The sequence below is a fragment of the Ooceraea biroi genome, chromosome 6, assembly GCF_003672135.1.
Source record: "Ooceraea biroi isolate clonal line C1 chromosome 6, Obir_v5.4, whole genome shotgun sequence".
In the NCBI taxonomy this organism is placed as follows: Eukaryota; Metazoa; Arthropoda; class Insecta; order Hymenoptera; family Formicidae; genus Ooceraea; species Ooceraea biroi.
This window is the reverse complement of record NC_039511.1, coordinates 9,800,512-9,813,246: the sequence shown is the minus strand read 5'-3', so window position 1 is coordinate 9,813,246 and position 12,735 is coordinate 9,800,512. Positions and strand designations below refer to the sequence as shown.

The window sequence follows — 12,735 nt, the reverse complement described above, 5'->3', positions numbered from 1 at the left end:
CAAATATTCCATCTCATCCTTTTTTCTAGTATAATTTAGAAAGTGAATTTCTTCAATTTGGTGCAATTTGCTGTAAATTACGTGAAATGATGAAATAGGGTTCAGTGTAAATTACTTATCGTTTACCGCTAAGCAATCGATTTAATAATTCATAAAATGTAACAGGTGCTTTATTTCATACAAGAAAGAAATATATTACAATTTGAGAGTATTTCTTAGGAAACACATGCCAGGCGTATTCTTCCATTTACGTTCGGATATTCCTTATTTTATTTTGCTATACTTATTACCCGTCTCTCTTGGTAATATACATTTTGAAGTAACAACTTAGTATCAATTAATTGCTGTATAAGAACAAATAATATTATTTCAGAGATATGATGCTTTATGCACTTCTGTGAGGTTGGTTACTAGATCTATTTCATTTGTCATTGGTTATTTATATAGACCTACGTATGTCTACAATGACATAATATCAAACTATTTGTTGTAATAATATTTAACGAGACCATATATACTGCTGCTTTTAAAAATAAAATGCTTTGAATACTTGATTTGATGAATAACCAAAATAGAACTAGTATAATGTGCTCAATTCTAATATACTTAGTAAACGTATAATACAGTAATACTTTCGTATGGATAATTTTATTGTAATTATATATATAATATTGTTATCATCTTTTTCGTAGCGAAAACTTTAGGAATTGTATTTATGTTCAGAGCTATAATCTTTTTCACCCCAAATATGGAACATAGTACTATATTTTTTATACATCTACTATTTCTCTCTTCTGTAACATATTTCTATTTTATCTTCTTGTGGAATGTATGAGTGTAAAATAAGACATCGTTGCTGTTGCCATCTGCAATGATTTACATTTGTTTTAGTTGTTAACAATTTTAGTAATTTAAATTTAAAAATGTATAACCCATATGTTGCTAATTTTTACCGTTGCGAGACAGTCGAAAGACGCTATGAACAGTCCTCCGCAAATTAAATGAAATTCTCTAGCCTTTCTTTGCAAAAGCAGTAGTATCAATTTTTGTACATGGATAGGACACATGTACCATTGAATGTTGTATCTACAAGTTTTAGGTATAATGATTTGAAAAATGATTTAATTTGTTAATTTTTAGAAATGGTATAGAAGGTGAAAGATATTTAGAATGAATGATAACTGAACGAACTAAAATAGTAATTCATATGTTCTATGTAAAACATCGGGAGGAAGATTTTCGTATGTAAGTGAATTTTATAAAACGTGTCTCTTACGCGGCAGCATAAACTTCATTATTGTGGTCAATAACATTCTGTCCAAAGAAATTGGCAAAAAACACGTACAGACTTAAAATGACTAGATTTATAAAGGGAACCATAGCGTCCAGTGTATTATCTACTGATAATATAGTCTGAAAAACCTAAATCGTAAATTTGATAATTCAAATGTGTTCTTGTCATCACCCCTATATGTATATGTCATTATTCGATGTGTGGTGCATATTGAATTGTTTTCTGTTGTTTCATGTTTCCTTTTTTTGTGGAAGATACTGTTACTGTTATGTTTGTTTTATGCTGTGAGACTACACGTTACGTGTTGTATATGAAATTGCTATGCATTGTTGTGTGAGGACATTGGTACTTCATTGGGGAATAATTCTTCGCAGTATGATAAAAGAAAATGACATTCCACTGAATAGTTGGAAAGTAAATCTGGGCAATTCACATCTTTCAGGCTTACTTGAAACATAGTTAGACTCATAGTAATCACCACGAGTACTGTTAAACAAAAGTACGTTGTATCAAGCCTGGATATCAAATGCTCGGATAATCTGTAAACACAGAATGTAGTGCTGTGTATAATATACATGTGTATCATCACATATAAATATTAGATTTTAACAAAACCATTATGAATCTTTGCATTATTATTTAGTCTAATTTTTTAACATTCTTTTTCTTAACATTTTCTTGTGTGTATTAGCGAAACTATTGTAACGATATTAAATTATTCATCCTTGTGACAACCTTTTTGACCATTTTGCGATCTCTTATTCACCTCTGGATAAAACTACTAAATAGAGGACCTCTTTCCTATAAACTTGACCTTGACCATTACATATATTATAGAGGACATCCCCCTAAGGAACCCGGAGAAGGTTTTATCTGTCGCTCATTGTTTATGAAACCTTTGCGGTCTTTTGTTCAGCATGACTGTTCAGCCAACAATTTCATTCTAGGTCGAATGTTGAATGCTGTAGATTGGAACTCCTCCTTTTGCGCGGACAGTTGAAAATATTCATTAAACGTTTTTTATCATTTCCTTTGTAATAAACAACGAGCGACAGCTAAAATCTCTTGTAGATTATTTGGGAGGACTATGATACATGTCAAAATTACGTTCTTGCTTCGCGTGGATAGTTGAAAATTCGTATAAAATCATTAAATTGGCTTTTGTTAATAACATTTTATTAAATAACGAGCTGAAATCTTTTGTAGGGTACTTAGAAAAATGTTCTTGACAACATGTATGAATGACAAGGTTGTAGGAGGGAAATTCCCTATTTATTTCGTAAGTTTTAGTTGCAGTGATCCATCTTTGCATTGCAGTTTGTAGAAAATTACACAAAGACTTTGGAAAAAACTTCTTATACTAACTTCATGGCTTCTCGATGAATATGTACGGCATAAACTATTTTCTTGGATATCGAAGACTCGCTGTTTCCACTAATATCTTTTTCTATATTAATCTCCATCGCATGTTCGATACGATAACTGAAACAAATATATATATATATACAGGGTGTCCCGGGTTTTAACTGACAAACTGCGGGAGCATATTCTACTAGTGGAAATAAGAAAAAATTCTTATATCGAGTTTGCTTAGAAATGCTTCATTACAAAGTTATAAACCAATATTGAAAAGAAATATGAGATAAGTAACAACGGAACATAGTGTAGAATTTGGAAGGTCGAAGATGTTTATGTTATGTGTATTCACATGTATTCATGTTCACTATGTTGAAACGATTCAGTATGATTGTTACTTTCACAACAGTAGCTGTTAGATTTCAATCGTCGTGTCAACTAGCAATTACTATCAGAATGCCAAAAGTGTTTTCAAATGAGGAATACACTGATATTCATTTCGTGTACGGATTCTGTGACGGAAATGCACGAGCTGCCGTACGAGAGTATCAACGTAGATTTCCTAACAGGAGAGTACCAGATAGATTTAAAGCAACGAATTACTAATTCAGTTACTGAGATGCAACAAAATTTTCAGGAATGTCGTACTGTAACAAATTCTGTACTACGTCGATATCTAGCTTGTATCGATGTGCAAGGACAACATTTTGAAATGCGTCACTAAATCATTGCGTACATAATTTTTATTTTTGTGAAAAAATCCGTTGTTACTTATCTCATATTTCTTTTCAATATTGGTTTATAACTTTGTAATAAAGCATTTCTAAGCAAACTCGATATAAGAATTTTTTCTTATTTCCTCTAGTAGAATATGCTCCCGCAGTTTGTCGGTTAAAACCCGGGACACCCTGTATAGTGGTGAAGATTAATTTTCTCTTATTTTCTATTGTTGTAACATTCATTGTTTTCGATAGTAGTTTTATAAACTTGATTCGATAAACACTGTTTTGTAAAATTTTTGTGGCAGTTTTTGTTCACTGTATCATACCAAGCAATTCTGAACATTCCGCATGTATGTTGGAGATACGCAATCATCAGTGTTCCCGTTGCTATGAATGTTAATATTCCAATAGCTCTGGCTGCATTCATATGGAGCAGAAGTACATAGTAATATTTTTGTTGATGAATACAATATTCGAAAGCTATGGATAATCGTTGTGGTCGGCATCCATTTATTGGTATAACGATATCGCAATAAGGCATTAACATTTCAATGGTCCAAAAAAGAGGGCTCACACTAATGTAGATTGCTAAAAGATATTAAAAGTTCTAATTTATATTTATTTTATTTTATGTTTTTAAATGTTTCGTTATGTATATTGCACGTCACGACGCGAATATCTATATTGCACGCTGCTGCTTTTGGGTATGACCAAGAACAAAAGTGAATCGCACGATTTTTTTGGGCGAGATTGATTAGTTAACGCAAGCAAGACGCAGCCGCAGAAATAACGCATTCGCAGAAAGTTGGAGGTGAATCAATTCGACGCGTATTAACGTGAGGGTGGCTACGTGAGGGTGTCTTGCGTGAGCGATATTTTGCGTTTGCGGCTTGCGTCTTGCGTTCTGGGAACTATGTAGGCCCGGCCTAAGGTATTATAATGTTTTGAATTTATGTTATAAGTATATATTACATATGTAATTGTTTTCGATGGACAGTTGGTATTATTTTGCGAATAAACTATTTATCATAAACGTTAGTTATGTTAGTTATGTTAAACAGAATGTACACTTCATACTACATAAACATTTCATAAGTTCGTCTTACCGATGAGTGCAGCCGTATAGCATTTTGCATTCCTGCCATACTTTTGTATTATAGCGATTTCATTTTTATCTCTTAATTTAGTGCAGGCACAGTGAAGCCGTGTTAATAAATCTTTTAGCTGTTATTTCAGTAAGTTTTAATATTTTGCACATATAAAAATATAAGAACATAAAGTAGCTTTTCAACTATGTAATCAACAAAATTCTTATTATAAACTGATTAGTGTCTTATTTAGTGACGTACGGTTTTCAGGTTTACTCCGAATGAACTGTAATGTATCACTAAAATAGTGTAGAAGAGTACACAGGAGAAAGGTTTAATAGTTAATGCAAGTGTAAATGTTGACGTCAAAACTGTAATTATCTGCAAAATTGTAAATGTGATTTAATGGATTATATGCAAAGAACATATACATATGTATATACACATATGTACATGTAAATTTCATGTTTAAGGCTAGTTGACATGTAAACTTTAAACTTTAAACTATAATTGTTTTGGATTATTTAACAATGTATCGGGAATGTATGTGTAATATTTTGATGTACAATTCTGATATTAATCACAGTATAAATCACAATGTAATTAATACTGTAATTAAACACAAGTGAGGTGTATAGTTATCGTTCGTACGTTACGAAATCTAACTAAAAAAGTAACTATATTATCAATAACATAAAGTGGCAGAAAATATTTTGATGAATTTATTTAAAACAGCTCTCGATTCTTCAAATAACCTCTGATACTTATACATATTATATATTAGATACATTACATATTATACATATATACAGGGTGGGGCAATAACTATTATCACCTTAAATATCTTCGAATTTATAAGGTCCAGAGGAAAATTTATGTAATCAAAATTATACGATACGAAGGGGGCTAACATATGGCGATAATAATTTTTGTCCTGGTGGAGGCGCTTCGAAGATATCAAGGTCACCTTCATTTTTTTTTATAGGTTCGGTATGTTTTTTTTCCATAATTTCATAGAGGAGCTTAAAACAAGTACGGAACTCATGACACAAAATTATTGAACAAGATTAAATGCAAATGAAAACGATAAAAAATACATTTTTATATTAAATGAAATTTACGTTTAAAAGATGTACGAAATGACGCTTTATTAGTATGTTTTGTTGGAATGTTTTGATTTTGACATTCCTCATAAATGATGATCAACTTGTTCTTCAATACCAGATTATCGTTCAATTTGTCGCGAACTAATGTGCGGATTTTGAGCCACCATTGTGAGAACTCTAATTTCATTCCCTTCATTACTTTTTCGCTTTTCACGCTCACTTTTACGTGTATTTAAGCTACCGGTTTGTCTAAGTTTATCACACACATTTTTAAATGTTCGACGCGAAGGCTGAGTGCGATTAGGATATCGTTCAGCGTATAAATTTTGCGCTCTCACTGAATTGTTTTGACATTCTCCATAAATGAGATCATTCTCCATCATGTCGACTTGTTCTTCAAATGAATACATCTTGCACGATTGACTTATCTATCGATACTACTTTTTATGTTTATCTTATCCTGTGAACTTATTAAGATGGCCTTCAAAGGGTCTTTGTTTTCATTGAAATAAGTTTACGTCACTATTTATTTTCATCGATGTATCCGTTTGAAGAACAAGTTGATCATCATTTATGAGGAATGTCAAAATCAAAACATTCCGACAAAACATACTAATAAAGTGTCATTTCGTACATCTTTTAAACGTAAATTTCATTTAATATAAAAATGTATTTTTTATCGTTTTCATTTACATTTAATCTTGTTCAATAATTTTGTGTCATGAGTTCCGTACTTGTTTTAAGCTCCTCTATAAAATTATGGAAAAAAAACATACCGAACCTATTAAAAAAAATGAAAGTGACCTTGATATCTTCGAAGCGCCTCCACCAGGATAACGATTATTATCGCCATATGTTAGCCCCCTTCGTACCGTATAATTTTGATTACATAAATTTTCCTCTGGACCTTATAAATTCGAAGATATTTAAGGTGATAATAGTTATTGCCCCACCCTGTATATTTGTGTGAAAACATTTTTTTACATTTACAAAAGGTTTAATACACGACCCATATGGAATGGCCATTCTCTCTCTCTTTTCTTTTTACTGAGTGATTATAGACTAAACTAACTATTTTCTTACATGCGAAATAAGAGCACCCAGGAGAATAGTCAGGCTTATAATATATTGAATTCGGACAAGTTTCGATTGTTGAAACGGCCATAATGCAATAGACTGCAAAAGAATTCTGTTGAGATTAAAATATTTCGCTTCGAGACAGATCATGTCAGTGCAACATTCAGAACATGTGTGACTGCGGAAAAAAAGGCGCCAATTATCCCCTCTTTCTTTATCGATCGAACCATTATTCTATATCTATATTATGTATGTAGAAGGTAAATTTATCTACTTCTGTGTAATTTGCTGTAAATTATGTGTAATGATGAAATAGGGGTGCAAGGTAAATTACTTAACGTTTATTGCTATGCAATCGGTTTAATAATGCATAAAATATAACAGGTGCTTTATTTCATACAAGAAAAAAGTATCATATTACAATTTGAGAGTATTTCTTAGAAAACACATGCAGGGACGTATCCTTCCGTTTCTGTTCGGATATTCCTTATTTTATTCTGCTATACTTATTACCCGTCTCTCTTGGTAATATATATTTTGAAGTAACAACTTAGTATCAATTAATTGCTGTATAAGAACAAATAATATTATTTCAGAGATATGATGCTTCATGCACTTCTGTGAGGTTGGTTACTAGACCTATTTTATTTGTCATTGGTTATTTATATAGAGCTACGTATGTCTACAATGACATAATATCAAACTAGTTGTTGTAATAATATTTAACGAGACCATATATACTGCTGCTGTTAAAAATAAAATGCATTGAATACTGGATTTGATGAATAATCAAAATAGAACTAGTATAATGTGTTCAATTCTAATATAATTAATAAACGTACAATACAGTAATACTTTCGTATGGATAATTTTATTGTAATTATATATATAATGTTGTTATCATCTTTTTCGTAGCAAAAACTTTAAGACTTTTATTTATGTTCAGAGCTATAATCTTTTATATCCCAAAGATGGAACATATTACTATATTTTTTATATATCTACTATTTCTCCCTGCTATAATATAGTTCTACTTTATCTTCGTGCGGAATGCATGAGTGTAAAATAAGACATCGTTGCTTTTGCTAACTGCAATGATTTATATTTGTATTGTTAATAATTTTATTAATTTAAATATAAAAATGTATTCAACATATGTTGCTATTGACAATTCCGTTGAATATTACCGTTGCGAGACAGTCGAAAGACGCTATGAACAGTCCTCCGCAAGTTAAATGAAATTCTCTAGTCTTTCTTTGCAAAAGCAGCAGTATCAATTTTTGTTCATGGATAGGACACATGTACCATCGAATGTTGTATCTAGAAGCGTTTTTGTATGTAAAATGATTTGATATGTTAATTTTTAAAAATGGAATGAAAGGTGGAGGATATTTAGTTTGAATGATAACTTAACGAACTAAAATAAGAATTCATATTTTCTATGTAAAAACTCGTAAGGAAAATTTTCGTAAGTGAACTTAATAAAATGTGTCCCTTACGCGGCAGCATAAACTTCATTATTGTGATCTGTTACATTCTGTCCAAAGAAATTGGCAAAAAACACATACAGGCCAAGGACGAGTAGGTTTATAAATGGAACTGTAGCTTCCATTATATTATCTTCTGATGTTATAGTCTGAAAAATCTAAATTGTGAATTTGATAATTCAAATTTGTTCTTGGCATCACCCTTATACGTTATCATTCGATATGCGGTGCATATTGGGTTGTTTTCTGCTGTTTCGTGTTTTCTTTTGTGGAAGACACTATTATTGTTATAGTTTGTTTTTGCTAGCTACATATCTACATGTCGACATGTTACATGTTATATCTGAAAGTGCTATGCATTGCTGTGTGAGGACATTGGTACTACATTGGGGAAAAATTCTTCGCAGTATGAAAAAAGTAACTGACATTCCACTGAATAGTTGGAAAGTAAATCTGGGCAATTCACATCTTTCAGGCTTACTTGAAACAGATTGAGACTCATAGTAATCACCACCAGCACTGTTAAACAAAAGTACGTTGTATCAAGCCTGGATATCAACTGCTCGGATAATCTATAAGCACAGAATGTAGTGCTGTGTGTAATACACATGTATATCACCCTATATAAATATTAGATTTTTACAAAACCATTATGAATCTTTGCATATTATTTATTCTTTTTTTTATTAACATTCTTTTTAATATTTTTTCGTTAATATTTTTTCCTGTGTATTAGCAAAACTATTGTAATGATATTAAATTGTTCATCCTTGTAATAACATTTTTGACTAGTTTTATGATTCACTTATTCACCTTTAGGTAAAACTACCAAATAGGGGACCTCTCTTCTATGCTCTTGAGTTTGACCTTGATATATAGTACAGAGGACATCCCCCTGACGAGTCCGGAGAAGGTTTTATCTGTCGCTCATTGTTTATGACCTTTGGAGTCCTATGTGCATGACTGGCCAACGATTTTATTCTAAGTCGAATGTTGAATGTTATAGATTGGAACTCCTCCTTTTGCGCGGACAGTTGAAAAGATTCATTAAACGTTTTTTGTTAATTCTTTTGTAATAAACAACGAGCGACAGCTAAAATCTCTTGTAGATTATGTGGGAGGACTATGATATTTGTCAAAATTAATTTCTTGCTTCGCAGTGGATAGGTGAAAATTCGTATAAAATCATTAAACTTTTGTTAATAATTTTTTATTAAATAATGAGCGACGGCTAAAAATTTTATAAAGGGTACTTAGGACAATGTTCTTGACAACATGTATGAATGACAATGTTGTAGGAGGGGAATTCCCTATTTATATCGGTAGTTTTAGTTGCAGTGATCCATCTTTGCATTGCAGTTTGTAGAAAATTACACAAAGACTTTTGAAAAAACTTCTTATACTAACTTCATGGCTTCTCGATGAATATGTACGGCATAAACTATTTTCTTGGATATTGAAAACTCGCTGTTTCCACTATTACCTTTTTGTGTATTAATCTCCATCGCATGTTCGATACGATAACTGTAACAAATATATATATATATATATATATATATATATATAGTGTTGAATAATAATTTTCTCGTACTTTCTATTGTTGTAAATTTCACTGTTTTCGATAGTAGTTTTATAAACTTGATTCGATAAGCACTGTTTTGTAAAATTTTGTGGCAGTTTTTGTATATCATACCAAGCAATTCTGAACATTCCGCATGTATGTTGGAGATACGCAATCATCAGTGTTCCCGTTGCTATGAATGTTAATATTCCAATAGATATGGCTGCATTCATGTGAAGCAAAATTACATAGTAATATTTTTGTTGATCAATAAAATATTCGACCGCTGTTTGTAATCGATGTGTTCGGCATCCATTTGTTGGTATAACGATATGGCAATAAGGCATTAAGAGTTGAATGGTCCAAAAAAGAGGGTGCACACTAATGTAGATTACTAAAAGATATTAAGAGTTCTAATTTATACTTATTTTATTTTATGTTTTTCAATGTTTCGTTACGTATATTGCAATTTGCAAACTGATACAAGATATCCACAATTACAATTTATACTTGAATTGTAACATATGTTTAGTAAATTCATACCGTGTACATATATTTTTTTTTTTCTTTGAAAGATATCCAATATACTTATGTATGGGTTGGTTTATACGCTGTCGCGTTGTTAGAGTCAGCCTATCTTTGTCATTTAATGAGCAATAAAGATAGATTGACGCTGACAGCACGAAATCACAAACGAAAGGCAATGGTAAAAGGTACATAAAGGCCGAATTGTACATAGCTCGCAGCCCGCAAGTCACGACGCGAATATCTATAATTGAACGCCGCTGCTTTTGTGTATGACCAAGAACAAAAGTAAATTGCGCGACTTTTTTGAGTGACATTGATTAGTTAACGCAAGACGCAACCACAGCCGCAGAAATAACGCATTCGCAGAAAGTTGGAGTTGAAACAACTCGTTGCGTGTAGCGCGAGGGTGACTATGTGTGTCTTGCGTGAGCGTCATTTTGCGTCTGCGTTTGCGGCTTGCGTCTTGCGTTCTGGGAACTACGTAGGCCCGGCTTAAAGTATTATAATTATTCGAATTTATGTTATAGGTATATATCACATATGTAATTCTTTTCGGTGAACAGTTGGTATTATTTTGCGAATAAAATATTTATCATAAACGTCAGTTATGTTAGTTATGTTAAACAGAATGTACACTTCATACTATATAAACGTTTCCATAAGTTCGTCTTACCGATGAGTACAGCCGTATAGTATTTTGCATTCCTGCCATACTTTTGTATTATAGCGATTTCATTTTTATCTCTTAATTTAGTGCATGCACAGTGAAGCCGCGTCATCATCTCTTTTAGCTGTTATTTCAGTAATGTTTAATATTTTGTTTGTATACATAAAAACGTAAAAACATGAAACAGCTTGTCAATCATATTACTATGTAATCAACAAAATTCTTGTTATACCAAATGGTTAATGTTTTATCTACTGACGTACAATGTTGATGTTAAATCGGAATGAACTGTAATGTATCACTAAAATAGTGTAAAAGAGTACACAGGAGAAAGTTTTAATAGCGATTACTGGTGTAAATTTTGACGTCAAAAATACAGTTATCTGCAAAATAGGAAATGCGATTTAATAGTTTATGTGCAAAGAACATATACATATATACACATATGTGCATGTAAATTTTATATTTAAGGCTAGTTAGCATGTAACCTTTAAACTGTAAACTATAATTGTTTTGGAATATTTAACAATGAGTGCCCATACACGGCAACGTTAATCGGGTTTAATAACATACGTAGTTATAAGGCTGGCCAATCACAGTCATTGCATTTTTCACAATAGTTGTAGGAGAATAGTTGTGATTGGACAGTTTTAGAACTACGGATGTTATTAAACCCGATTAATGTTGCCGTGTAAACTTAGTCAATGTATCGGGAATGTATATGTGTAATATTTTGATATACAATTATGATATTAATCATAGTATAAATTACAATGCAATTAATACTGGTAATTAATAATTCGTATATTAAACACAATTGAGATGTATAGTTATCGTGCATATGTTACGAAATGTAACTAAAAAAGTAATTATTTTATCAATGATGTAAAGTTCGCGACAGCAGACATTTTGTTGAATCTTTTTTAAAAAAGCTATCGATTCTTCAAATGAACTCTGATACTACATATTATACATATATATTAGATACATTACATATTATATATATATTTGTGTGAAAAAGTTTATATTTACAAAAGTTTTAATATACGAAGCATATGGAATCACCATCCTCTCTCTCTCTTTCTCTCTCTCTCTCTGTCTCACTCTTTTTCCTTTTTACTGATAGATAATAGGTGATAATCTAAACTAATTATTTTCTTACTTGGTAGATAATAGCACCCACGAGAATAGTCAAGCTTATATTAAATTGAATTTGGACAAGTTTCGATTGTTGAAACGGCCATAATGCAATAGACTGCAAAAGAATTCTGTTGAGATTTAAATATTCCGCTTCGAGACAGATCATGTCAGTGCAACGTCCAGAACACGTGTGACTGCGGGAAAGAAAGAGGCGCAAATTATCCCCTCTTTCTTCATCGATCGAACGAATATCTTTCATATTCTTTTTTTTGTATTTATAATTTAGAAGGTAACTTTATCCAATTCTCTGTACTTTGCTATAAATTATATGTAATGATGAAATAGGGATATAAATTACTTAACGTTTACCGTTAAGCAGTTGATGCATTAATACTGCATAAAATGTAACATGTCCTCTATTTCATACAAGAAAAAATGTCATATTAAGATATGAGAGTATTTTTTATGAAACGCACGCAGGAAAGCTTGTTGTTTCTCTCATTTCCGTTATGATATTCTTTAGTGTAGTCCGCTATGCTTTTAAGAAATATAATACATTAAATTTGTAATTTGACGCGGAATGAAAATAAATGTGGTGCAATAATGTGCTCAGTTCTGTTATAACTAATAAACAGCAGAATAATGCTTTTAATATGGATAAATGGATAATTTTATTGTAATTATTCTTTAAATTATTATTATCTTCTTA

General features: G+C 31.4%; 3 protein-coding genes and 1 long non-coding RNA gene across 11 annotated transcripts in view; 2 read left to right on the top strand and 2 right to left on the bottom strand.

Moving 5' to 3' along the window:
* Nucleotides 1-12,735, top strand: part of LOC105286974 (CCR4-NOT transcription complex subunit 6-like) — a 601,608-nt gene that overhangs the window by 466,740 nt on the left and 122,133 nt on the right. The window lies entirely within an intron of this gene.
* LOC105286926 lies at nt 247-6,813 on the bottom strand. 3 transcript variants are annotated; one of them, XM_026970689.1, is made up of 9 exons: nt 6,650-6,813; nt 4,722-4,841; nt 4,479-4,596; nt 3,699-3,960; nt 2,660-2,776; nt 1,743-1,854; nt 1,277-1,422; nt 934-1,086; nt 247-866 (listed from the first exon to the last, which is right to left on the bottom strand). In XM_026970689.1, coding segments are annotated over exons 1-9 (1,173 nt in total). In that variant the 5' UTR covers nt 6,794-6,813; the 3' UTR covers nt 247-865. The 3 variants fall into 3 exon arrangements, with proteins under 3 accessions (XP_026826490.1, XP_026826489.1, XP_019889742.2); XM_026970688.1 differs by having other exon boundaries at nt 273-866; nt 954-1,086; XM_020034183.2 differs by having other exon boundaries at nt 273-866; nt 954-1,086; nt 1,743-1,833.
* The window catches only part of LOC105286934, a 65,682-nt gene continuing 53,260 nt past the window's right edge, over nt 314-12,735 (top strand). The window contains exons 1-3 of one of the 4 annotated variants that reach the window (XR_002193911.1): nt 314-402; nt 1,141-1,245; nt 8,481-8,605. This is a non-coding gene — a long non-coding RNA (uncharacterized LOC105286934). Of the gene's footprint in view, nt 403-1,140; nt 1,246-1,548; nt 1,737-8,437; nt 8,606-12,735 lie in introns of those variants that run through there. The other 3 variants (XR_002193909.1, XR_002193910.1, XR_003406712.1) reach the window with 3 other exon arrangements.
* LOC113562181 lies at nt 7,499-12,704 on the bottom strand. Of its 2 annotated transcripts, none has more exons than XM_026970684.1 (9): nt 12,049-12,703; nt 11,150-11,269; nt 10,893-11,010; nt 9,824-10,085; nt 9,538-9,654; nt 8,612-8,702; nt 8,143-8,279; nt 7,831-7,963; nt 7,499-7,732 (listed from the first exon to the last, which is right to left on the bottom strand). In XM_026970684.1, the coding sequence occupies exons 1-9, from the start codon at nt 12,283-12,285 to the stop codon at nt 7,679-7,681; spliced, it is 1,269 nt and encodes a 422-aa protein (XP_026826485.1). In that variant the 5' UTR covers nt 12,286-12,703; the 3' UTR covers nt 7,499-7,678. The 2 variants fall into 2 exon arrangements, with proteins under 2 accessions (XP_026826485.1, XP_026826483.1); XM_026970682.1 differs by having other exon boundaries at nt 7,503-7,732; nt 8,143-8,288; nt 12,049-12,704.

Bases quoted from the DNA above. Each gene is read 5' to 3' on its own strand.
- LOC105286926 (XM_026970688.1), bottom strand. From the start codon at position 6,793: ATGATCTGTCTCGAAGCGAAATATTTTAATCTCAACAGAATTCTTTTG. The intron at 4,597-4,721 runs GTACGTCACTAA...CTGAAATAACAG, and splicing joins TCGGAGTAAACCTGAAAACC to CTAAAAGATTTATTAACACG. The intron at 1,423-1,742 runs GTAAGCCTGAAA...TTTACGATTTAG, and splicing joins TGAGTCTAACTATGTTTCAA to GTTTTTCAGACTATATTATC.
- LOC113562181 (XM_026970682.1), bottom strand. From the start codon at position 12,285: ATGAAAGATATTCGTTCGATCGATGAAGAAAGAGGGGATAATTTGCGC. The intron at 9,655-9,823 runs GTATGATATACA...TATTTGTTACAG, and splicing joins GGAATGTTCAGAATTGCTTG to TTATCGTATCGAACATGCGA. The intron at 7,964-8,142 runs GTAAGGGACACA...AAACGCTTCTAG, and splicing joins AATGAAGTTTATGCTGCCGC to ATACAACATTCGATGGTACA.